The 25,796-nt window shown below is 43.6% G+C and overlaps 1 protein-coding gene across 2 annotated transcripts in view; it reads right to left on the bottom strand.

The window, feature by feature from the left end:
• The window catches only part of CHCHD3 (coiled-coil-helix-coiled-coil-helix domain containing 3), a 322,595-nt gene that overhangs the window by 234,286 nt on the left and 62,513 nt on the right, over positions 1-25,796 (bottom strand). For both annotated transcript variants that reach the window (XM_063134644.1, XM_063134645.1), the window contains exon 3: positions 20,534-20,615. In XM_063134644.1, the coding sequence (XP_062990714.1) occupies positions 20,534-20,615 (82 nt within the window). The remainder of the gene's footprint in view (positions 1-20,533; positions 20,616-25,796) is intronic.

Genomic DNA, 25,796 nt, shown 5'->3' with positions numbered 1-25,796 from the left:
GAGCAACTTCCTTATGAGGACTCTTGGGGCATTTTAGCTTAGAAAAAAACATGATTAAGGTGGGATGTGATATATAAAAATGTGGGCGGAGGAAGTGGATAGGGGGTGATTTTCTCCCTCTCAAACACTAGAACCTGGGATCTTCCCATTAAGGAGAATAGTGGCAGATTCAGGACAGACAAAAGGAAGGACTTCTTCACACAGCCCACAGTTAAACTATAGACTTTGCTGCTACAACATGTAATGATGACCAACAACCTGGATTGTTTTAAAAGGGAATTAGACGAATTGAGAATAAGGCTACGAATGGGTACTAGCCATGGTGGCTATGTTTTACTTCCAGGATCACAGGCAATATACCTCTTTATATGGGAATACGGGCAAGAGGAACCATTGCATTAATATCCTGTTTGTGGGCTTCCCATAGCTAGCTGGATGGCCACTCCGCAAACAGAACGCTGGACTTACGCAACGCCCAGTGGGAATTTCTCTCTTTAAACAACAAATCACCATATGATATCACAAATTACACAAGCAGCAAATCACCATATGATATCACAAATTACCTTTGGAACTTTTCCCAGCTTCATGAATTGACTAAAAACGCTCAAATTCCCATGATACATGGAAAACTCAACTTCCCTTGGAATTAGTGGGAGGTTTTATGGATTCTGGCCAATATCCGCAACAAACTTTTGCTATATAATTAGAGTAATCAGGCTAAATCAATACTCCTCAGCATCGATCATCAATGCAGGGATAAGCTGGGCCTTGCAAATATCTTCACATTGCGAGAAACAAAACAACGTTCACAACTGTTGCCTTGCTTACATATGAGCAAACACCCGCAGGAGCAAACACACTCAGCAAACAATATTACAAATATTTTTTCTGCATCAATATTGAACTGATTTTGAGAAATGGAACAGCTTTCCTGATTCGAAAGGCAACACAACGTGCCTAGTTGCAATCATGACATATAGCAAAAATCAAAACAGTTCTGAAATCCATTACATCAGCACTCGCCACACCAAGCAAGCCAAGGCACAGCACACAAATATATAATTTATCAAGTGTTTTGTTCAAAGCCAGCCAGGTACAGAAGAATATTTTTATATTTCTCTAGATCTTCGCCAGTGCTCCAGAATAAACACGTTATTAAAAGAAAAATCGATAGAAAGCTTTAAAAGGTACAGTATTGCAAAAGGTCAAGCCCTACTATCGATTTTAATATCACATTTTCTGATGCAGCTTCCCAATGGGTTCGTTTCCAATGTTCTTCATCATTTCTCTCTCTCTCTCTTTCTCTCTCTGCTCATTCTGCAGGGAAAAAGCAAGCAGCGTAACACCTTCTGCCAGCGACTAGAGGCATGTCTACACCAGCCATTTATCCCGGGATCAGCTAGAGGTCGTCCCTGTGCATCCAAATGGCGCACATGGGATCTCGGGGTCAGCCGGGGACGACCTCTCAGTTGTCCCGGGATAAGCAGGACTGCGGTTTTCCCAATTTTTCTCACGGTCCTGGGACAACCCCAAGGACCGTGGGCAGTGTGGCGAGCGCTCCCAGGTCCTCCTTCCTCCCCTTCAAACGGGCAGGGAGCTGTTGCGGGGTGCTCCATTATTATTATTATTATTATTATTTATTTATATAGCACCATCAATGTACATGGTGCTGTACAGATAACACAGTAAATAGCAAGACCCAGCATTTTCACCATCCCCAGAATAGCTATCAGCATTTTCCAGGGCAGAGTTTTTCTTTTCTTTTAAAAAAACTCACAGAGGTGCTGCCCCACAATTGAGCGAAAGTCTCCTATAAACACACACACACACACACAAGCTGAATATGAGCCAACAGTGTGATATGGCTGCAAGAAAGGCAAATGCTATTTTGGGCTGCATTAATAGAAGTATAGCTTCCAAATCACGTTAGGTACTGGTTCCTCTCTATTCGGCCCTGGTTAGGCCTCATCTAGAGTATTGCGTCCAGTTCTGGGCTCCACAATTCAAGAAGGACGCAGACAAGCTGGAGCGTGTTCAGAAGAGGGCAACCAGGATGATCAGAGGTCTGGAAACAAAGCCCTATGAAGAGAGACTGAAAGAACTGGGCATGTTTAGCCTGGAGAAGAGAAGATGGAGGGGAGACATGAGAGCACTCTTCAAATACTTAAAAGGTTGTCACACAGAGGAGGGCCAGAATCTCTTCTCGATCCTCCCAGAGAGCAGGACACGGAATAACGGGCTCAAGTTAAAGGAAACCAGATTCCGGCTGGACATCAGGAAAAACTTCCTGACTGTTAGAGCAGTGCGACGGTGGAATCAGCTACCTAGGGAGGTTGTGGGCTCTCCCACACTAGAGGCCTTCAAGAGGCAGCTGGACAACCATCTGTCAGGGATGCTTTAGGGTGGATTCCTGCATTGAGCAGGGGGTTGGACTCGATGGCCTTGTAGGCCCCTTCCAACTCTGCTATTCTATGATTCTATATGAAAATGCTGTGCAAGGAACGTTCCTCTTCACTTCCAGGATGACGCACTGGGGTTTAGACGCAGGTAGATGATCCCAGAAGCAGGTACGCCTGGGATCCTCCACCCCACCCCATCCCAGAAGGCCTCTAGGTGTAGGTGAGGCCTACGATACCAAGGGCCATTGGGAGACTGCTCCCGTTGCCTCTAAGGGAGATCATCATGGCAAGGGCTGGCATTTCTGGCCACATCCATCCGTCAAGACATTGCAAATGCTCCAACGCGTGCTCTCCTCTTCCCCCCATTCCTTTTTCCTTTTATATCGTGTCTATTATACAGTGAGCTCTCAGATTAACATTCTTTTAATCTCTATAAAGTATTGCAAAATTATAGGCACTTCACAAGTGAATATTAATAGTAATGCAAATCGGTTTTCATATATCTATGGGCACTCTGCAGATAAATGACCAGAACAAGTCCAGGGGAAGCAGAGAGGAGCGTCTTTACACAACAATCTCAATTAATAGCAAAATGTTTTACAACGACACTCCAACCCACAAATGCAAGAGAAATTAATGATTTCTATCGAATACCCTTCCACCGAGCACAATGTCCCGGCACTGCCATGCACACATTTTTTAAAGTTGATTTAGTGTTTACAGGAATTTTCCTCAACAAATGGATGAGAAGATTTAGAATTATGGTGGGCAAAGGTTACATTATGTTATCTAGCAAATGACAGATAAAATACCACACCATATGGAGTCCAGCTGCCCCTGTAGAACAAACTCATTATTTGGGAGTGTTTGAAGAGCTATTGGCGGCATTGCTCAGAAGAAGAAAAGGGTGGAAAAAATAAATTTGCTGGAAGCTTCAAAGCCACATTTCTAGAAGTTGCCGCTTCCAAATGGAAGGCTAAAAACAAGAAGGTTAGCTGTTACTAAGTTGTTACCATCTGTTTGGAGGCAAACAAAAGCGGGGGGGGGGAGTTGAAATCACAAAATTGGTAGCCCTGCCAGAGGATTGCATAGAAATCAGACTTTGGGACTAACTACATTCCTTGTCTTGTTTTATTTTGTTCGTTTGATGCATTTCTATCCCAGTCTCCCACTGAAAAAGACTCTCAGAATAGTTTGTATAGATTAATAAGTCCCTGCTAATTAGGCCTACTATTAGAAAAACACAAGACAAAAGGAAAAGGAACCAGGGAGGGAGGAGGTGGGAAAGAAAAGGCGGACACCCGGCCCAAGTTCTTATTAATAAAAATTCTCATCACAACCACGGGTGTGGCTTCTTCCTAAAGAAGCCTGAGAAGCCAGCAGACGCTCAGAAGACAGCATAAAGGGAGAGGGCATTCTCAGTGGTGGCCCCCAATTTTGGAATGATCTCCCTGACGAGGCCCGCCTGGAGCCAACATTGCTATCTTCTCAGCGCCAGGTCAAGACTTTTTTCTTTTTCCATGCATTTAGCAGCATGTGAAGAGTTTTAATTAGAATCATAGAATCAAAGAACAGTAGAGTTGGAAGGGGCCTATAAGGCCATCGAGTCCAACCCCCAGCTCAAGGCAGGAATCTACCCTAAAGTATACCTGACAGATGATTGCCCAGCTGCCCCCTTAATGCCTCTAGTGTGGGAGAGCCCATGACCTCCCTAGGGAACTGGTTCCATTGTCGTACTGCTCTAAAAGTCAGGAAGTTTTTTTCTGATGTCCAGCTGGAATCTGGCTTTCTTTAACTTGCGCGCGTTATTCCGTGTCCTGCACTCTGGGAGGATCGAGAAGAGATCCTGGCCCTCCTCTGTGTGACAACCTTTCAAGTATTTGAAGAGTGCTATCATGTCTCCCCTCAACCTTCTCTTCTCCAGGCTAAACATGCCCAGTTCTTTCAGTCTCTCTTCATAGGGCTTTGTTTCCAGACCCCTGATCATCCTGGTCGCCCTCCTCTGAACACGCTCCAGCTTGTCTGCGTCCTTCTTGAATTGTGGTGCCCAGAACTGGACACAATACTCTAGATGAGGCCTAACCAGGGCCAAATTGAGAGGAACCAGTACCTCACACGATTTGGAAGCTACACTTCTAGTATGTCACAGACCAGCGATGTGGGATTTCCGGAAAATTTTGAACTGGAAAATTTTCCAATGTGAACTAGGCTAATTTGCATAGGTTCATTTGCATTGAACAATCAGTAGACACTTATTAAGACTCCCCTATCATGGAGTTTGATGAGTTTACCTGTGGTTTAATAAAAACATGAAAACTTTCTCAATAAGCATGAGCAAAACAGATTTAAGAAGGAGGAAAAAAAATATTTAGTATGGTACCAGGGTCAGGAAGATCTCTATTATTGTTATTGTTATTATTCATTTCTACACTGCCAAAGCTCTCTGGGCAGTTTACAACAATTCATAAAAAATACACCAACTTGATAAAGATAGTTTTAAAAAAAAATAACGCACCAAACTTAAAACAATATAAACAACTAAAAACAATTTATGCAAACAATATTTTTTCTAACAGGACTGTTTAAGAAACAGCAGACATAGATGCCCCATCATAAACCATTAAATTTATTCATTAGCAGAGTGGGTGAGTTGAGAGAAGAGGAGCAAAAAGTGAGACAATTAATTTCGACGTCTATTAGAATCCAGGAGACGCAGATGGGTTCAAGCTCAACATTTAACACCAACATCACACACCATTAAAAGGTGGTATGGGGCAACTAAACCACATTAAAAGTGATCTGGGGCATATGACCTGAGAAGACGAAAGAACATAAGAAGAGCCCTGATGCTGGATCAGACCAAGGGTCCATCTCGTCCAGCACTCTGTTCCCACAGTGGCCAACCAGCCATCGGCCAGGGACCAACAAGGCAGGACATGGTGCAACAACACCCTCCCACCCATGTTCCCCAGCAACTGGTGCACACAGGCTTACTGCCTCAAATACTGGAGATAGCACAGAAAAAGGAGAGGTGGGAACAGATGCAGTCTGTGATGAAGATGTTCTTCACAGTGAAGTATTCCTTTAGGAAGCTTAAAACGAATACAATACTAGAGGGTGCCAATGATGAGTCTTTAGGACTGTGTCTCCAATGTAGGGCCTGTGGACACCAATGTACCGGCGGACACTTCCCATGGCAACTGTCAGGCTACCAACCCCTTCTGATTTTTATCGTAAGATTCATTTATTAATGTAACTGGGAGGCTGCCATGCCTCAAAATGAAGGGTTGCCCTTCAGTGTCATCTTTCTTTTATTTCTGTTGGTTTTGGAACCCAGACCCCACCTCTGCCCTGTACTTAAGTTCTTGGGGGGATTACTTTTCTTTTAGTGTCCCTAGGTTGCCTTTCGAGATGTGTTTTGTGACTAGCCATGTCCGCTATGGCAGCCATTTTAGGACTGGGCAAGCCTCCCCAAGACAGACATTTTGTGAGAGCGCCCATGACTCTGTCTCAAAATTGCAAATGTGCTCACTGACTGACAGATTTATACTTACATAAACACACACACAGAGAAGTATAAAACTACTTACAAAGAGTCTTTAAAAACATCATACAATCTCCATCTACGAACGACTTAAGACTAAATGTAGGTCTTCATGAAAGGTGAAAAATGTAAATACTAGGAAAAGATTGCTTCATAGATTTTTATCTCCACCGCTACCACACATCTTCCTTGTTCAAGTATCCTCAGTACATATTTCAGCTGTGGAAATCCAATATTCCATTGAGACTGACAACACAAACCTCAGTAGTGAGTTCATCAATATCATAATCACTATAATAAAACCACTAAGTTCTCCTCCCACTTTTGATTTCCCAGGGCATCCCAATCTTCTCTGCCTGCCATTTAGGCTGTAAATTCATGGAGGTAATTGGATCTCTGCTTTGCAGAGCACCCACCACCAGCACGGTGGGGAGTAGGGGGGATTCAATTTCCCATAGCACTGAAAAGTGCTATGAGCACTCTATACAGGAGGAAGAGGACGAAGAGGACATCTACACCACAAAAGAATTGAAACTAACTTGGAACTTTTCACGTCCCCCAAACACAGAACAACAAAGCCTTAAAAACATAAGCGAAATCTACCCTGTTTCCCCGAAAATAAGACAGTGTCTTATATTAATTTTTGCTCCCAAAGATGCGCTAGGTCTTATTTTCAGGGGATGTCTTATTTTTCCATGAAGAAGAATACGGTACACATTTATTGTTGAACAAAAAAAAAGGTCTTATTTTCGGGGGGGATGCCTTATATTACAGCGAGAGGCAAAACTGGAAGTAGGTCTTATTTTCGGGGGATGTCTTACTTTCGGTGAAACAGGGTGGTTGAATAAACCAAATATCCATCTCGCCCAGCAACTTGTGTCTCACCACAGCCAAGAAGATGCCTCCAAGAAGCCTAGAAGCAACTAGTAATCACTCGTAAACCGGTTCTAAACCTAGGGTTTCTATACAGTCGTTATGACTAATAGCCATTCTCTCCTCCAGGCCTGTGTCTACAAGACTTATGTTCTTGGAATGAAAATGTGGTGTTGCCAAAAAGAACAAATCTGCTCATAAGCAGGAGTACATTAGCGAAAGGAAAATTGGGCCAAAGACACAGTGGGGGATGATGGCATCAAAGTGATGGGTAAAATATGGAATAAATGTTCCTTTCTTGGCAAGAAGCCCTACCTTCACTACACTCATATTCTTCCAGCGTGGATGTGAATGGTTATTTAGCAATCTCTGGCAAAAGGCTTCAATTTCTCACCGTGTCCCTAAGGCAAGGCGCACTGCTCCACTGAGGTGTGCCGGTTTTTCAGCAGGTTTCTCTGTAGGAATCAATAGAGCAGGTGCGTCTTGCTGACCAGGAGCAGGGTTCTCATCTCCAAAGTTCATGAGCCATGGCATCCATCTGGCACGGTGTGTGTCACCTCCGTACAATCGAGACAAATGCTCCCAATTACAACGTTGTTTTTTCACTGGCATGTCAAAGGCAATTTCAGATAGCTGCCCTAACACAGCCATGAGCAAGGAAAGTATGGTTTAACAGCTGAGCTCCAAATACTGACCCAAGTCGTGGAAGTCACTGACATGCTCTAGCTAGGCAATAACCAGTTTGAAACAAGAGCATTTCGACTCGCAGGCCTGCAGATCACTGAAACAGCAGGGATTGTAATAAAAAATGAAAGTAAATTCGCCCCCACTATCCACAGATGGTAAGGTGATGCTGGTTGGGGGATGATGGGAAATATAGTCCAACAACATCTGGGGACCTACGACTGGTCTGGGTTTCCTGTGCCAACACAGGCACAAGGACCTGCATTATGAAAAGCAAACACAGGCACATAGAGATTTCAGTTGTAACTTGGTTAGTTTATTCAGAGGTCTTCACTCTTGGAGGATATAGATGTAGCAACAATTAGACATTTGTCACAAGAACATAAGAACATAAGAAGTGTCCTGCTGGATCAGACCAAGGGTCCATCTAGTCCAGGACTCTGTTCACACAGTGGCCAACCAGCCATCGGCCAGGGACCAACAAGGCAGGACATGGTGCAACAGCACCCTCCCACCCATGTTCCCCAGCAACTGGTGCACACAGGCATATTGTCTCGAATACTGGAGATAGCACACAACCATCAGGGCTTGTAGCCATGGATAGCCTTTGCCTCCTGGAATTTATCCAACCCCCTTTTAAAGCCATCCAAATTGGTGGCCATCAGTACATCTTGTGGTAGTGGGTTCCATAATTTAACTATGTGCTGTGGGAAGAAGTCCTTCCTCTTATGTGTCCTGGATTTCCCACCAATCAGCTTCATGGGATGACCCTGGGTTCTAGTATTTTGAGAGAGAGAGAGAAATGTCTCTGTCCACATTCTCCATACCATGCATAATTGTGTATATACCTCTATCAGGTCTCCCCTTAGCCTCCTTTTTTCCAAGCTAAACAATCCCAGTTGATGTAACCTTCCCTCATAGGGGAGATGCTCCAGCCCCTTCATCATTTCAGTTGCCCTTTTCTGCTCTTTTCCCAGCTCTATAATATCCTTTTTTAGGTGTGGTGACCAGAAATGTACACAGTATTCTAAGTGTGGTCACACCATAGATTTGTGTAACGGTAGTATGATACTGGCAGTTTTATTCTCAATTCATTTTCTTACAATGCCTAACATGGAGTCTTCCTTCTTTACAGCGGCCGTGATATCATAAAATCACAGAAGACAGCTTTAGGTTACCTACTAAATATACATATGACAGCTTGCAGGAAACAAAAAGGTATGGAAAAGGTTCCCACCCAAAACCCTGGAGTGCTTCTACCAATCAATGAAGACAAATCGAAGGTAGATGGACCAATGGACGCTTCCTTTGTTCCTAGATGCCTTAAGTTACTAGGAGAAGCTAAGCCAGGAGGCTCCATTGGAAGAGAAGCAGGCCGAGATTCCATGGAGAAAGAATTGCAGGGCAAAGGTGCTTATTCTTAAATCAAGGTTGTTCAGATGATTAATTCAGTTTCCTCCAGGGCTAGGGAACAAAAGAGCCTTCCTCCTGCCATGGCAATCAGATTATTTATTTATTTTTACACGCTAAACTGCTCCTTCAACAGCAAAGATGATCCCTGGGTGATCTACATAATATTATAAAAGCATAATGTAACAGTGCATTTAAAGCATAAAACCTATTAAGACCAACAAAACAAAGAAACATTCAGACTAAAACCAATTTAGATTGAATTAAAGTTTTGAAAATTCTCCTCGAAATGCCTGGGCAAAGAGGTGCTTTTTAATTTGATGCCAAAAAGAATACAGAGTGAGTAACAATCAGTTAGGGCACCGCCACAGAGATGATCTCATGATGAAATTAAGAAGGAAGGGTATTCTCAGCAATATGGAAAATTTGACGATATTTGACTGGTCACAATTCACCAGTATCCCAAACCATATTACATCCCGCTTGGGTACCGAAAGATTGTTCCCACATCCTGAAGAAATTTTACTGCATCCACTAACCATGAAAATATTTTATACACATACTAGCTGCCCATTTTTGTTTCATTCCGCTCTCTAAGAAGTACAGAACACAGTATTAAGATCAGGCATAAACAGGCACACAATCAGCACGTACTGAGCCTGTGTTTTAAAATGAGAAATCTTAGCTCCAAGAATTATGGCTCGAAAGCATCTTGAAAGCATCTTTTAATGGTGATTTTACTAGGAGAAGGCAAATCACTTTATATAGATATAGATACGAATAAAAATACAGCTATGTAACGCATGTCACTGCGTGTAAAAAAAAAACTATAACGCTCATTTAAAAGACATCAAGCCATAAACTCACAGTAGATTCTGAATGTCACCTTAAGTACTTTTGCAAAGAAGAAGAGCTAACAGTGACAAAGTAAAACAGGCCCAAACTAAATTGCTAACATTAGACATAAAAACACACACATACACACACACACACACACGGTGCAACTCCATTTTATAGTCTTAGGAGCATGCTAGCTTTTTACATCTGCTAATGCAAAGTGCCTGAGTGAAGCTCAAGCAAAACCAGTTTTGATGTATGAGGTTTTTGACATGAGAGCACTCTAACCGTGCACATCTCCAAGAAAAAAGAATTAGATGAGCAAGGCTCCCATTTGCTCTGCCAGGTAAAAGGTGTAACTCACATGTCAAAGGCTAGGGGGTCAGGACGAGTGACATTTTTCTCCCTGTCAGAAAGCCTGATATATGGACCGAGGGAGCCAATGAGGAGTTAATCACAGCTGTACAGCACCTACTATTCGCATGTGCCCCATTAGAGGTCTGCCAGATTGTCTTAGGACAGGAGCCATGGTATATAACCCCACAGAGTATTCTTTCAATCAGGGAAAGAAATAGACATTTTGAACACAAGGCCACAGGGACACATGAGTGGTTTGACCCAGGTGCCGTTCTCGCCACACAATTCTATCAACTTGTCATGGCGCTCGGTAGATAAATATTCTGCACTTAGAAAAGTGGGTTTTAAAAATGGACCCACCACAAGAACACCTTGCTATATAAAGAATGCCTCAAGAAGCACAGGGAAGCCAATAAGGGCCAACTTTTCAGCTTTCAGCAAAGACCAGGGTTCCCAATAGTTTGTAACAATTACCACTTAAGGGTTGCACCATGCTGTTGCACAATGTCCTGCCTTATTGGTCCTTGGTCGATGGCTGGTTGGCCACTGTAATAGAGTGCTGGACTAGACGGACCCTTAGTCTGATCCAGCATGGTACTTCTTACGTTCTTTTTTTTTGTGAACCGCCCAGAGAGCTCCGGCTATTGGGCGGTATAGAAATGTAATAAATAAATAAATAAATAAATAAATAAATGAATGTTCTTAAGAGTTCCCACATTTAGCAACAGCAGCCTCCAACAGCTTCCAAATTGTGCGAGGTACTGGTTCCTCTCTATTAGGCACTGGTTAGGCCTCCTCATGAGTATTGTTTCCACTTCTGGGCACCACACTTCAAGAAGGATGCAGACAAGCTTTAGCGTGTTCAGAGGAGGGCAACCAGGATGATCAGGGGTCTGGAAACAAAGCCCTATGAAGAGAGACTGAAAGAACTGGGCATGTTTAGCCTGAAGAAGAGAAGATGGAGGGGAGATATGATAGCACTCTTCAAATACTTAAAAGGTTGTCACACAGAGGAGGGCCAGGATCTCTGTTCGATCATTCCAGAGTGCAGGACACAGAATAATGGGCTCAAGTGACAGGAAGCCAGATTCCGACTGGACATCAGGAAAAACTTCCAGACTGTTAGAGCAGTATGACAATGGACCCAGTGACCTAGGGAGGTTGTGGGCTCTCCCACACTAGAGGCCTTCAAGAGGCAGCTGGACAGCCATCTGTCAGGGATGCTTTAGCATGGATTCTTGCATTGAGCAGGGGGTTGGACTCAATGGCCCTATAGGTTCCTTCCAACTCTACTATTCTATGATTCTAACACTGATTTTAGATCTTTTACCGAAACAAAGCAAGGAAAGACAAGACAAGGATTCTGCCTGTGGGGGGAATCACATTGCAAGCAACGTGATTAAGACAATGTGATGATGCCATTGTTATATATGGTGATGCCATTGTTACATACTGTGGTTTCCAAAGGTCAAGATTGCAAATCCCTGTCCAAAAGGGCTTACAATCTATAGACATACAGGAGGAAAATCTTGAAGAAGTAAAAAAGGAAAGTATGCCATTATTTCAGTTACAGTAGGGTATTGGGACTACAGAGTTGGGCTAAAGGCTTCACCAAAAAGGTATGTTTTGAGAATAGGCTTTAAAGAAGAAACATGGCATCATGGAAGCATTCTGGGAGGGGCAGCAAGGCAGAAAGGGTGATGTTGACAGAGAGAGCAAGACACCTATAGATGGGTCAGGGTGATGGAGGTGCACTCTGGAATTTAGTGCCATGCATTTCCTTGACCCACATCACCGACTGTGCATTTTCCTGCACCTGCCTGACAGCAATGTGATGGCATCAAGACATGGAGGAGAGGATTAGAACTCAGCACAGGGATACAGTCCCAGTCCCGTCCCTATATAATATGTATGGGACCATTCTGCTTGTAGGGGGATGGGCTTGAACAAAAACCCTACCATTCCATGGATGCAAGCTGATGATACTGCTGAGTTACGGAAGAAACAGCCATTAAAAATGATTTATTCAAAAAGGCTTCTTTTCTTTTCTTTTTGGAAGAAATAACCATGCAAGTTTTACAAACAGATGGAATTTCTTAGAAGGGTTGTGTGTGCACAGGGGAAGAGACCATTACATTATACTTCTAAATCATATGAATACCACCCACAGAAAACATTGCTAGAATACACACATCCTGCCCAAAAAAAACGCGGGGCAGGGGAGGGGGGAGTTAAATAATCTCTTGTGAAAGGGGGAGTTGGTTGCACATAGAGCCTTAAAAATGCTACTAAAAGACACCACTGGTTAAATTCTGCAAAGTGGAAAATGCAGGCTCTCCTGGCAGAAGTCTGGTTTTTCTGTTCTCATAGAGCACAAAAGAGATCATGCATTCATCACTTCCCCAAACTTCTTTCTGATATGTAATTATCTCAGATACAGTAAGGTACAAGAGGGCAGGTCCATGACCCAAAAGCAATCTATAGACATGCAGGAGTGCAGTCATTTGCCCAAATTTATCTTCTAGCAAGCTAAAGATATCATACGGAGTCAGATCACTACTAAGCCCAGTACTGCCTTCTCTGGCTGGCAGCGTCTCTCCAGGGACCTCCAGCAGATCCTCTACCAAAGATCCCTTTACCAAAGATACTTTCATATGGAAATGCTAAGTGTTGAACCTAGATCCTTGTAATGCAAAGCCTGTCTCTACCACTGTCTCTCCACAAAAAGCTTCAGAATCTCTTGAGTCGACAAAGGAGGCGGAAACCAAGCTTGTTGGGAATCCATCATGACCGCTTCCAGGCCACACTAATCCAAATCTTAACATTGCATTGGCAACCAAGGCTTCCTTACTGCCATCCTGCTTGACTTTGGACATGTCTACACCAGCCCTATATCCCAGGGTCGTCCCTTGATTATCCGTGAGTCCAAATGATACCCAGGGGATCCCGGGGCCAAACCGGGATGACCAGGGAGTTTCCCCAGGATATCCGGGACCGTGGGAAACCCGATTTTACCGCGGTCCCGAGACCATCCCGAGGAGCGTGGGCCATGTGGCTGCTGCTCCCAGATCATCCCTTCCTCCCCGCGAGTAACAGGGCTCTTAAAATGGGCACGGAGCTGCATGGGGGCAGTCCGTACCCATCGGGGTGGGTGTTGGGAGTGGGTTCGGGGGGGGGGTTGAACTTACTTTACTGGGGGAATACAATTGCGCTCCTTCTCCTGTTGCAGAGAAAAAAATGGCAGCCATGAGGTCCCTCTTTCTTTCCAGGACGCTGGGGAAAGATCACGGAAGCAGATAAATCCGCGATCCTCCCCCATCCCTCACTCTACACCCTTAAGGTGTAGACATGCCCTTTGTCTCTTAGAGCAACTTCATCTAGTCCACATCCAACTTCCAGATGTGAATCCAACACCCTCGGCGTTGTCACCACCCCTCTTTTGTTAATAACTCCTCAGCCCCCAGACACGGCTGCTTGCCCAGACAGTCATGGCTCTAAAACTGCCAGGCCTTGAAACTGGGGTGGCTGAGGAGGACAAGTCACCAGGGTCCAAACCCCAGAGGGTCAAGATCAGTCTCTCACAGTTTGAATCATGCCACCCGACAACTAAGGCTGTTCAATTCTGCAAGCCATCTCAAGTGTAGATGACAGAACGAAAAAGCTAAAGCTATTTAGCAGCATCTTAAGGTGAGGCTTCAGGCCAGATTCCCTGCAACTTTGCTTGAAGAACGGGGCTCAGCCATCACCAGGTCCTGCTGGGGGATATAAGGTCTGGATTCACTTGGACCAACATCTTCTGCCTTCCCTGCGAATTTCACATGGTCTGGCAAAGCCAGAGTCTGCTTCTGCTTCTCTAGAACCTATCCTTTGGACCTGTAGTCTGAAACTTGTTACCTGCTCTCAGGTCACTCCAGCTGAAGGGAAGTACCTGCCAGGTCTGACTTCGCGTCTTGCAGGTTCCACAGCCTGGCTGAACCTGGGCAGCAGTTTTGACTTGCCTAATATACGGATGTTGACTAACCCAGAGGCATATTTTCATAAGGGATCCCAGTGAGTAATTGGCAGTGGCTGTTCTGAACCAGTGCCTGGGCATAGTAATGGACTGGATGAGGGCTAATAAACTGAGACTCAATCCAGTCAAGACGGAGGTACTGTTAGCGGGTGGTTCATCTGTCCGGCGAGGTGATGTTTGCCCTGTCCTGGACGGGGTTGCACTCTCCCTAAAGGATCGGGTCCGTAGTTTGGGGGTGCTCTTGGATCCAGAACTGTCACTTGAGGCACAGGTGAACTCAGTGGCAAAGAGCACCTTTTATCAGCTGAGGCTGATATACCAACTATGCCCTTATCTGGACAGAGATAGCCTAGCTGCAGTTATCCATGCTCTGATAACCTCTCATTTGGATTACTGCAATGTGTTATATGTGGGGCTGCCTTTGAAAACGGTCTGGAAACTTCAGCTGGTACAAAACAGGGCAGCCCGTTTACTAACAGGGACTGGTCGCGGAGACCACATTACGCAAGTTCTTTTACAACTTCATTGGCTGCCAGTCCAAGCCCGATTCAAAGTGCTGGTATTGACATTCAAAGCCCTAAATGGTTTGGGGCCAGGTTGTCTGAAGGAACGCCTCCTCCCATATGTACCTGCCCGGACCTTAAGATCATCTACAGGGGCCCTTCTCCGTGAGCCCCTGCCAAAGGAAGTGAGGCAGGTGGCTACTAGGAGGAGGGCTTTCTCCGCTGTGGCACCCCAGTTGTGGAACGAGCTCCCCAGAGAGATCCGCCTGGCGCCTACACTGTACTGCTTTCGTCGCCAGCTGAAGACCTTTCTATTCACTCAGTATTTTAACACTTAATTTTAACTTAAATTTAAATTTTACTGTTCTAACTCTGTATTTTAATCTAATATCAATTTTTGCTGCGTGGTTTTATCCTGGTTGTGCTTTTTATACTGTATTTTGTATTTGTGTTTTTAAACTGTTGGTTATTTTATTATGGTTTTAATTTTTGTGAACCGCCCAGAGAGCTTCGGCTATTGGGCGGTATAGAAATGTAATAAATAAACAAATAAATAAAAAGATAGCTGTATCCTGGCCTACCACTTGCCTCAGAGAAAGAAGCTTGAATAAGACACAACTCTCTCTCAGTCCCATATGATCTGGGGAAGCAGAGAGTTTTTGCCAAGAAAGCCAGCACAAGCAGACACCACTTAATATTACTGGAATAGGGGGTGGGTGAGTGGGTGAATAATCAAAGGACATAATAAATTGTTCCATTTTAAAATGCTAGCATTAATTACATTAACACTAACACGCAAATACTAAACACATTTCCTTGTGAAAACCAAAAATCAATTAAGACAAGCCATAATATTTCAAAGAGCAGCGATTTCACCATAACGCATTGATTTGCTTTACTATTTAATCAAAGAGGAATATTTTAGTTGGGTGTGTGATTGGGTTTTTTTTGTTTTGGAGAAACATTAATACTGTTGTATCCAATTATATACAACGTTAACACAGTTTAGATTGCAATCCTACGCACACTTACCTGGGAGTAAGTCCCACTGAAGCCAATGAAGCTTATTTCTCAGCAGCCATGTTTTAGAACTGAGCTGTTAATTACATCAGAATATAGTGCTCTAAGCGAAACAAGCTACGTATGCACAGGCAAATTTAGGAGTAATAATTATAATGTTCTTTAAGAAAACTAAAATAATGAGCCGGCTTTCCAGTTCTCAGAATGGAAAAGGACAAAATGCTGCGTTCCATTTGTGTTACACCCACAGAAAACATTCAACGCATACTAGGAGACTCCGCCAAAACAATTTTTTATTAAAGTATTTACATTACACCCTTCAGCCCCAAAGGCGCCTTACAACGGTCAATTTCTGTAAAAATCCAGCAATGGAAAAAGAACATAAGAACATAAGAAGGGCCCTGATGCTGGATCGGACCAAGGGTCCATCTAGTCCAGCACTCTGTTCACACAGGGGCCAACCAGCCATTGACCATGGACCAACAAGGCAGGACATGGTGCAACAGCACCCTCCCACCCATGTTCCCCAGCTACTGGTGCACACAGGCATATTGTCTCGAATACTGGAGATAGCACACAACTCTCAGGGCTAGTAACCATGGATAGCCTTTGCCTCCAGGAATTTATCCAACCCCCTTTTAAAGCCATCCAGATTGGTGGCCATCACTAGTGAGTTCCATAATTTAACCATGTGCTGTGTGAAGAAGGCCTTCCTTTTATTTGTCCTGGATCTCCAACCAATCAGCTTCATGGGATGACCCCAATGGGTTCTAGTATTTTGTGAACTGCCCAGAAAGCTTCGGCTATTGGGCGGTATAAAAATGTAATAAATAAATAAATAAATAAATAGCATTATGGGAGAGGAAGAAAAAGAGAGGTGGAGTAGGGACCACCGCTCTCAACACAGGGGGTCCCAAGGCTTATCCATTGGCATCTCCAGTTAAAAAGATGAAGTAACAGGTGACGGGGAGACCCTCCCTGCCTGAGATCGTGGGCGGTGGCTGCCAGTCAAGAGACAGTACTGGGCTAGATGGATTGATGGTATGCCCTGGTGTGAGGCAGCTTCCTATGCTCCTAATCAGCAACATAATATTACAGGGGGGAGTGGGGAGGAGGACAAACTAAAGTCGTAGCTCAGTGGTGAAACACATGGATGGCATGCAAAACGTCCAGGTTCAATCCCTGGTATCACCAGCTAGGACTGGGAAAGAGAGAGCGCAAGCAGGCCACTCAGGTTAGAGAATTCAACAGCCTGGGCATCACAACCCAAAAAGCACTGTCCCATATTCCCACCAACCACTTACAAGGATGGTGGGGCTCAAAGCCATTGCTGATGACCCCAGCGGGCAGGGAAGAAAATGTGGAGGGAAGGCAATCCTTTAAGTAACCTGCTACAAAAACTGGGTTTTCAATAAGCCACCTTAAAGAGAAGTCATGGATCAGAGGTAAACTACATGGTTTGCATGCAGAAGATTCCAGATTCAATCTCCATTCCTCAATCCCATCCAAGGATTTGAAAATTAAAAGATCTCAGGTATCAGGGATGAGAAATTTCTCTGCACGATACTTCGGAGAACCACTACCAGTACTGGACTTGATCTAACATTGTTCCTAGTAGGTAGAAGGCAGCAATCCATGTTCTCTGCACACATCCAGAGGTCTTATGAATGTTGCACTTAGGAATGTTGAACATTTTTCTAGCAATGCAGCTGTCTTTTAAAAATATATATTCCTGCATTGAGCAGGGGGTTGGACTCGATGGCCTTATAGGCCCCTTCCAAATCTACTATTCTATGTACATATATGAATGGATCAGTGAATGAACAGGGAACAGTGATATGGGATGGGGGGAATCCATTACAATTACTTTTCTGTAGGAAAAAAATCAGTTTTTAGACACACATTGTTTCATAAGTTACATCAGTACTCTATTGAATAGAAACAAGACAAGTCAAATTGGGAAATTGGAATGGATACAATACTAACTACATTTAAAAGCCAAGTTGTAATTAGTTTTCAGGATGCTATCTTAAGGAAGCCCCTTCCTGGAGTCGGAAGACCTAAAGATGGTAGTGCACGCGCTGGTAACTTCGAGGCTCGACTTCTGCAATGCGCTCTACATAGGGCTACCTTTGTGCCTAGTCCAGAAACTTCAACTAGTTCAAAATATGGCAGCCAGGCTGTTCACCGCTACACCTAGGGGTGACCATGTCACACCAGTTTTAAAATCTCTTCACTGGCTGCCGATTAGTTTCTGAGCGAAGTATAAAGTGTTGGTTATTACCTTTAAAGCCCTACATGGTTTGGGTCTAGGCTACCTGCTGGATCGCCTTCTCCCGTACAATCCGCCCCGCACACTCAGGTTCTCTGGGAAAAATCTACTTCAGCAAGCAAAAAACTAGATTAACAACTGTTACCCAGAGGACCTTCTCTTCTACTGCTCCCAGACTGTGGAATGGCCTGCCGGAGGAGACTCGTCAACTTAACAGTCTACTAGCATTCAAGAAAGCTATAAAGACTGATCTCTTCTGGCAGGCCTACCCAGTGGAATTTTAAGATGTTTTTAGAATGTTTTTAGGATGTTTTTAACAATGCATATTATGTTTTAATTCAGTTTTATGTATTTTATCTTTTATTGTTGTTCCTTGCTTCGATCAGAATGGAGAGGCGGGTAAAAAATAAATTATTATTATTATTATTATTATTATTATTATTATTATTATTATTATTATTTATATGTGCACCCCTTGGGACATACTGCAACGAATGAGTTAACCATTTTCATTGCCTTCCTTTTTTCCCTTATACTGTCATATCTTAAAATATTTACAAGTATTCCAATAAAAATAAGTTCCAAGTAAAACTCTGAAATTCTTTGTATGTGGCATTTAAACCAAGCTAAGTGCACTTTGAGTTTTATTCCTCCTTAGCAAATATTCCAGATCAATTATTTTTGGCTATTGGAAAAACCTTTCAGATATTTATTTGGAGTGTAAAACATCGTAATATATTTAGTAAACAAAACTTTAAAAGTAAGTCAAACAACGTCTTAAAACAGTTTTCCGTCGATTTAGGAAAGCAAATGTTTTCTAGAAAATCCACATCGCTGTATGGCAGTACCGGATACCTAAAAGCAGTGGCAAGGCTAAGTAAAGTGGAGCAGACCAGTGCCTGGAAGACAGAACAGTGAGAGTCCCGCACAAGTAACGCTGGTCTTCCTAAAAGTAAAACCATGGGCGTAAAGTACAATCAAATCAGCCTGGTACTTCTGAATTTTTAAAAATTAGCTGCTTGGTGGGTTTTATTTCATTAACGCATAATTGAAAACATTTTTAAGTAGAGAATTGGTCCTACTCTGACCTTTATCTTCAAAATCTACTAGGAAGTGGGAGGGTTTTTAACTCAAGCCCAACTTCAGCCTCTCAAAAGCAAATTGGGGAAAGGCACCTGCTTTGCGAACCGCCCAGAGCACTTCGGCTATTGGGCGGTATAAAAATGTAATAAATAAATAAATAAATAAATTGCATGCAGAAGAAGTTCAAACCCAGGCATCTCCAGGGAAGGCAAGGAAAGAACCCTGCCTGAAACCCTGGTGAGCCACTGCTGCCAGTCAGTGTTGACAATACTGGACTGAATGGACCAATGGTCTGACTCAGAATAAGGCAGCTCCCTTCCGTTCCTAATTGTAAAAGAGTAAACAGAACTCTTTTTTACCAATATATACAGCACATACTTGAGAAAAAACCACGGCAGTGCCTGCTAGCACACACACACACACGCGATTACATCCCATTATTATTATTATTATTATTATTATTATTATTATTATTATTATTATTTATTTACATTTATATACTGCCCCATAGCTGAAGCTCTCAATGTTCAATGTTTAAAGCAGTTCCACCATTTTCACTACTGTTAGGATTTCTCTCTTAATCAAACTGACGAGTTCACAAATATGAGCCCTAGTGCTTTGTCCAGAGCTATTCCACTGCTGCATTAACAGCTTATTAAGGTTCCAGACAGGGAAAACATGAACACAAAAAAAGACTGAACTGTAAAAAAAGAAAAAAGGGAAAAAAGAGCATACTTGCATAAATATTATTTATTTAAAATAATAAAAATAAATTGTATTAAAACATTTGTATCCTGCCCTATATCACAAGGATCTCAGGGCGGCGTACAAATAAAACCATACAAACAGTATAAAACAAGAAATATACACCACTAAAAACAAATCAAACCATGAATCAAGCTAAAACCAGTATAGAATTTTAAAGCAGTAGAAACAATTAAAACAATTAAAACTATGTACAAGCTTGGTGAACTTAGCCATCAAAGGCTTTGTTTAAAAGCCAGGTCAACTTGGCGCTGAAATTAAACTAGTGCCGGCCCCAGTCTGGCCTCCAAGGGGAAGGCATTCCACAGCCGGGGTGCCACAACAGAGAAGGCCCTCTCCCACGTCCCACCATAGTGTATGTCTCACGGTGGTGGGACGCGGGGGGAAACTCCTGCCTGAAACCCTGTAGAGCAGCCTTCCTCAACCTGGGGCGCTCCAGATGTGTTGGACTACATCTCCCAGAATGCCCCAGCCAGCTGGCTGGGGCATTATGGGAGATGCAGTCCAACACATCTGGAGCGCCCCAGGTTGAGGAAGGCTGCTGTAGAGCAATGCACCTCAACTTTGGGATGCCAGATAGATGTAGACAGAATATGAGCCATGGAAAAAGAACAACTCCTTTCCACCGATGTGGTATTCCGTTTAACACCAATCCACACAAAGTAAACATGGGTCCTATCAAATCTTTCTTTGAGGCCTCTTAATCTCTCCGCTGCAAGAAGCATGCAGTTAAACAAAGACAATAAAGATCTATTTATTCCCAAAACAAACCTTTTATGTGCATCAGCATCTCTCCTGGCTTGTTCTAATGCCAATTCTTCTGCTATTCTTTTCTTTAGGTCTTCTTCGTTCACTGGAATTAAGATGTGGGACAGAATCAGTGCCATGGATACAATACACACGTTGCCAGAACATGTTCTGCATAACCAGCTGTAAGAACAGCCAGACATTTTTAACATCATTGTTTCACTCTTAACTCTTACCAACAGAACATAATGCAAATGCCTAAATTATTATTACTCACCAAGGGCCTTGCTAGACCAGGCCGGCTCAGCTAACTTTAACACGCGCCGCCCAGCCTCCTAGAAGGCCGACGTGCAGGGACGACGGAAGCCCTGCAGCGTCGGCCATTTATTTTAATTTTTTTAAAGGGGCCACATGGGGCCCGAAGCCGCCGGAGAAGGTAAGGGTTTTTTTTACTTAAGCCCCCCCATCCGCCGCCCCCACCGTCTCCCGTGTGTCGCCCTCCGCCATCCCCCTCTCCTGCCGGTCCGGCCTTCCCTCCCCCATCTCCCCCCCCAGGATCAACCCCCCCTGGTGCGATGGGCACAGCGCTCGTATGAGTGCTGTGCCAAGTCCATGGCTTTTTGCGGCTACTCGCGAGCGAGTAGCCGCAAAAAGCCACGGACCTTCCTAGACGTTCCGCAGCCCCGGCCTCAGGCCGGGGCTGCAAAAAAGGCGCGTCATAAGCGACTTCGCTTATGGCGCGTTAGAGGAGGCCTCAGTGCGGCCTGGGCCCGGATTCCCCTGTGCGTCATCTGGGTTTCAAAGCGCGCTAAGGCCTCGTCTAGCAACGCCTCAAGCTACTGGTTAGAAACGAGAACTTTGACAAAGCCACAGTTTTATTTATTTATTTATTTATTCATTACATTTCTATACCGCCCAATAGCCGAAGCTCTCTGGGCGGTTCACAAAAATTAAAAACATTCAAAGTATAAAACAACAGTATAAAACCATACTATAAAACACAATATAAAAGCTCAACCAGATAAAAACAGCAGCAATGCAAAATTTTAAAATACTACTGCCTCCATTACTTTGTCACATCATCTAGGTCAAGTGTGGTGTAGAGCCAGTGTGGTGTAGTGGCTAGAGTGTCAGACTGGGAATCGGGAGATCCGGGTTCTAGTCCCCACTCAGCCATGGAACTCCACTGGGTGACTTTGGGCCAGTCACAGACTCTCAGCCCAACCTACCTCACAGGGTTGTTGTTGTGAGGATAAAACGGAGAAGAGGAGGATTATGTATACCGCCTTGGGTTCCTTGGGAGGAAAAAAGGCAGGATATAAATGAAATGAAATGAAATAAATAAATAAAGTAACTGATGAGCTATGACGTGAACCACATAACTTTGCAGAAAAGTAACCAGGGCAATCAGCTATGGATGTTGGAAGGAACAGCACAGAAAAATGATGACAGGTGTGTATGGGCCCATGCAGCAGCAGAACTCACCGTTGGCGCAATGGGGAGCTAGCAGTTCTTAAAGCAACTGGGCACAAGCAGAAATGCTTGTTTTTGGAATGGGACAGGTCAGCGGTGCTCACAGGAAGTCCGCTGATGTGTCCTCATCCGGAAACAAGTGTTTCCGGGCTTGCTTTAGACAGCATTAACTCCCCATTTTGCTAGCAGAAGACACCACTAGTGCAACAGAATGAGCAGAAGCACAATGGCAGTATTGGGTATTGTCCCAAATATGCAGAACTAAACATGTGTCTGAGGGCCACAGTACGTATGACAGGGATTTCTGCCTCTTTTCTCTCCAAACCGCTGCACCTGTTTCTTTTAAATGAAGGCTGCGAACAGGAGCAGAAGAACGGCCGTGGGGAGAAAAGTTGCTGAACCTTTTCCACTAATTCTGTTATTCCCCATTGTTTTAACTGTTTTAACTGCATCTATTGCTTTTAAATTACATATTGTTTTAACTTGGATCACGGTTTAATTTGTTTTTAACTGCGTATATTTATTGCTTTATACTGTATGTTTTTATTTGTACAGAGATCTTAGCGATATAGGGTGGGATAGAAATATTTCAAATAAATAAATAAATAAAATATATGATCTACAAAATCCTTTTTAAAAAAAACTGACCAGAAAAGCAGAGAGAAATTCCATGGCTTGTCTAGTTTGGGCCCACCGCACAACTCTGGAACAAAAATCTGAGAATGACTGAGAATGAAGTAGCTCTAAAAAAAACCCTGCTTGTCGATTGCAACAAGGCATTTAAAAAATTCAACTATGAGACTATGGCCTGGGATGAAAGTCATGGCCCCAGTAAACAAGCTTAATGGGCACAATCCATAAGCAGGTTATACGCATTGCAATCCCTCTGAGCTTAGGTATAGTAGCTATTCCAAATTAAATATCCCAGAAAGCAAAGGCGTCTTCTTTCTTGTGCAACCATCGTTTTCCATATTTCAGCACCAGATTACCTAGTTCAATGTCCAATCTATTGGGATCATTTATGATGCTTCAAAAAATATGAAGGAAAAGAAGGGTAAAGCTATATTTCTTCCATGCTTCCCACTAATGTTACACTACTTCTGAAAAGTAGATTCTTCTATTTTTCAGAAGTCATTCATTTGAAAGAAGTTCCCACTGTTCTCAAGGACTTGTACCTAGGGAGCATATCCTACATATGATGATGATGATGATGATGATGATGATGATGATGATGATGATGATTCATGCGTCTAATTTGTCCCCACTGCACAAGTCCAGAGCAAAAGAATTAATAATAAAAAGAATCATTAATTACATGTATGTATCACCTCCCATCATAAAAAGCAGTCTCAAAGCGACTTGCACACAGATCCATAAATCCATAAATTAATATAACAAAAAACAAAATCAATATAAAGCATCATCTTTACAACAATACAAGTAGAAATAAACACCATAAAAACAATCCAGAACACAATTCAAGACGTGTTCATAGAATCATAGAATAGCAGAGTTGGAAGGGGCCTATATGGCCACTGAGTCCAACCCCCTGCTCAATGCAGGAATCCACCCTAAAGCAACCCTGACAGATGGTTCTCCAGCTGCCTCTTGAAGGCCTCTAGGGTGGGAGAGCCCACAACCTCCCTAGGTAACTGATTCCATTGTCGTACTGCTCTAACAGTCAGGAAGTTTTTCCTGATGTCCAGCTGGAATCTGGCTTCCTTTAACTTGAACCCGTTATTCCGTGTCCTGCACTCTGGGAGGATCGAGAAGAGATCCTGGCCCTCCTCTGTGTGACAACCTTTTAAGGATTTGAAGAGTGCTCTCACGTCTCCCCTCAATCTTCTCTTCTCCAGGCTAAACATGCCCAGTTCTTTCAGACTCTCTTCATAGGGCTTTGTTTCCGGACCCCTGATCATCCTGGTTGCCCTCCTATGAACACGCTCCAGCTTGTCTGCGTCCTTCTTGAATTGTGGAGCCCAGAACTGGACGCAATACTCTAGATGAGGCCTAACCAGGGCTGAATAGAGAGGAATCAGTACCTCACTATTCGGCCCTGGTTAGGCTTCATCTAGAGTATGAAAAAGCAGCTGACAGCAACTGGGCCAGAACTAAAGTCCAAATGCTTGGGGAAATAAGTACATCTTTGCCTGGTGCTGAAAGTATGGTAATGCCAGGAAGCTTCCTTGTGGAGTGCGGTCAATAACATGCGGCTATCACAGAAAAGGCCCGCTCCCAAACTGCCAACCCCCAAGCTTTTCTGAGAGGGGGCACACAGAGAAGGGCCTCTGAAGCCGACCTCGGGGTTCATATAGGGAGAGGTGCTCGTTGAGGTAGTGAGGAAATGAGCCACGTAGGGCGTTACAGACTGTGGAATGGCTGCCAGAGGAGAGCCGTCAGCTTGACAGTCAATGCTTTAGCATTCAAGAAAGCTATAAAGACTGATCTCTTCCGGCAGGCCTATCCAGTGGAATTTTAGGGTGCTTTTAGTATGCTTTTAGGATGGTTTTTTTTGACAGTGTATACTATGTTTTTAAGCAGTATTTTATGTATTTTATGCTTGCTGTTGTTCCCCGCCTCGATCCAATCGGAGAGGTGGGTAAGAAATTAATTATTATTAATAATATTATTATTATTAAAACCAGCACTTCAGATTTGGTCCAGAAATAAATTGGCAACCAGTGCAGGTTATATGGGATCAAGCCCCTCTCTCTGGCCTTAGCTAGACCTACCTATTATCCCGTGACGGGGGAGGGAAGATCTCGTATTGTGTTTAACGTGAGATCCCTCCTCTGTTTACACACGACGCGCGACGACCACAGGAGGAGAAGTGTCGCGCCTGCCATTTTTTATTTTTAAAGGGGCAGCAGCACACGAACGCTCGTGCGCAAAAGGTAGGTAATTTTTTAAATTTAAATTATCTTCCCCACTCCCCCCTACCCTACCCCCGAGGAGCGCTGCGCCCCGTGCGTGGCTCCCAGCTCCTACAGGATCGCGGAAAAACTGGGGCCAAAGGGAAGGGCTATATCCCGGCGCAAGACCATCCCTCCCTGATCCTGGGATTCCCTGTGCGTCATGTGGATGCATAGGGACAATCCCGGGGTTCACCCCGGGATAAAGTCCGGTCTAGCTATGGCCTCTCTCCTGCTTATAATTAAGGATGCAATCCATCAAAGACTTCTTCTGTGCGTACAAGTTCCACAGCATTGCTGTTTTGCTTGGATTTGCTCACCGAATGTTCCCAGTGGATTGTGTCCTTCATTTGATTTCCTCTGCCCCCACCCTCTCTCTTCACCTCGGACCCCTCGCAAGCAGCTCTCATTCACAGCTGCTCTACAAAGACAGCAAAACATTTTACACTGCAGTTGACTATGAGATTAATCTCAACACTGGAGAGATATTTTAAATATTTCAAGTCTAGGGTTTGCAGCTGACAACAGGCATACAATGCATAACAATTAAGGTGTCCAGAAACCTATGTATCAGGATTTTTTATTGCTCCTGCATGTGAGAATGGGTTAAAAAAAAAAGGGCTAATGGACCATAGACCCAGCTTCTGAAGAACAATAAATAAGATTTGGGTATCAGCCAATAAAGACATGGCACATTTGACCTTAACAATCAATTAGGTTATGCATTGATCAGCCAGATCCTAATAGGGAATAAAAGTGGAGCTGTAGATCATTAAATAGAAATTCTATTAGCCCGTGTAAGCAGCATGGCTCCCAAATGAGAAATTGAAGTAAGCTGAGTAAAGACTAATTCTGGAAGAAGGACAAGGTATGAGAAATAACTCGTGTAATTTTATTTATCT

This window comes from Elgaria multicarinata, chromosome 9, assembly GCF_023053635.1.
Source record: "Elgaria multicarinata webbii isolate HBS135686 ecotype San Diego chromosome 9, rElgMul1.1.pri, whole genome shotgun sequence".
In the NCBI taxonomy this organism is placed as follows: domain Eukaryota; kingdom Metazoa; phylum Chordata; class Lepidosauria; order Squamata; family Anguidae; genus Elgaria; species Elgaria multicarinata.
The sequence above is the reverse complement of the archived record's forward strand: the minus strand, read 5'-3'. Positions and strand labels throughout refer to the sequence as shown.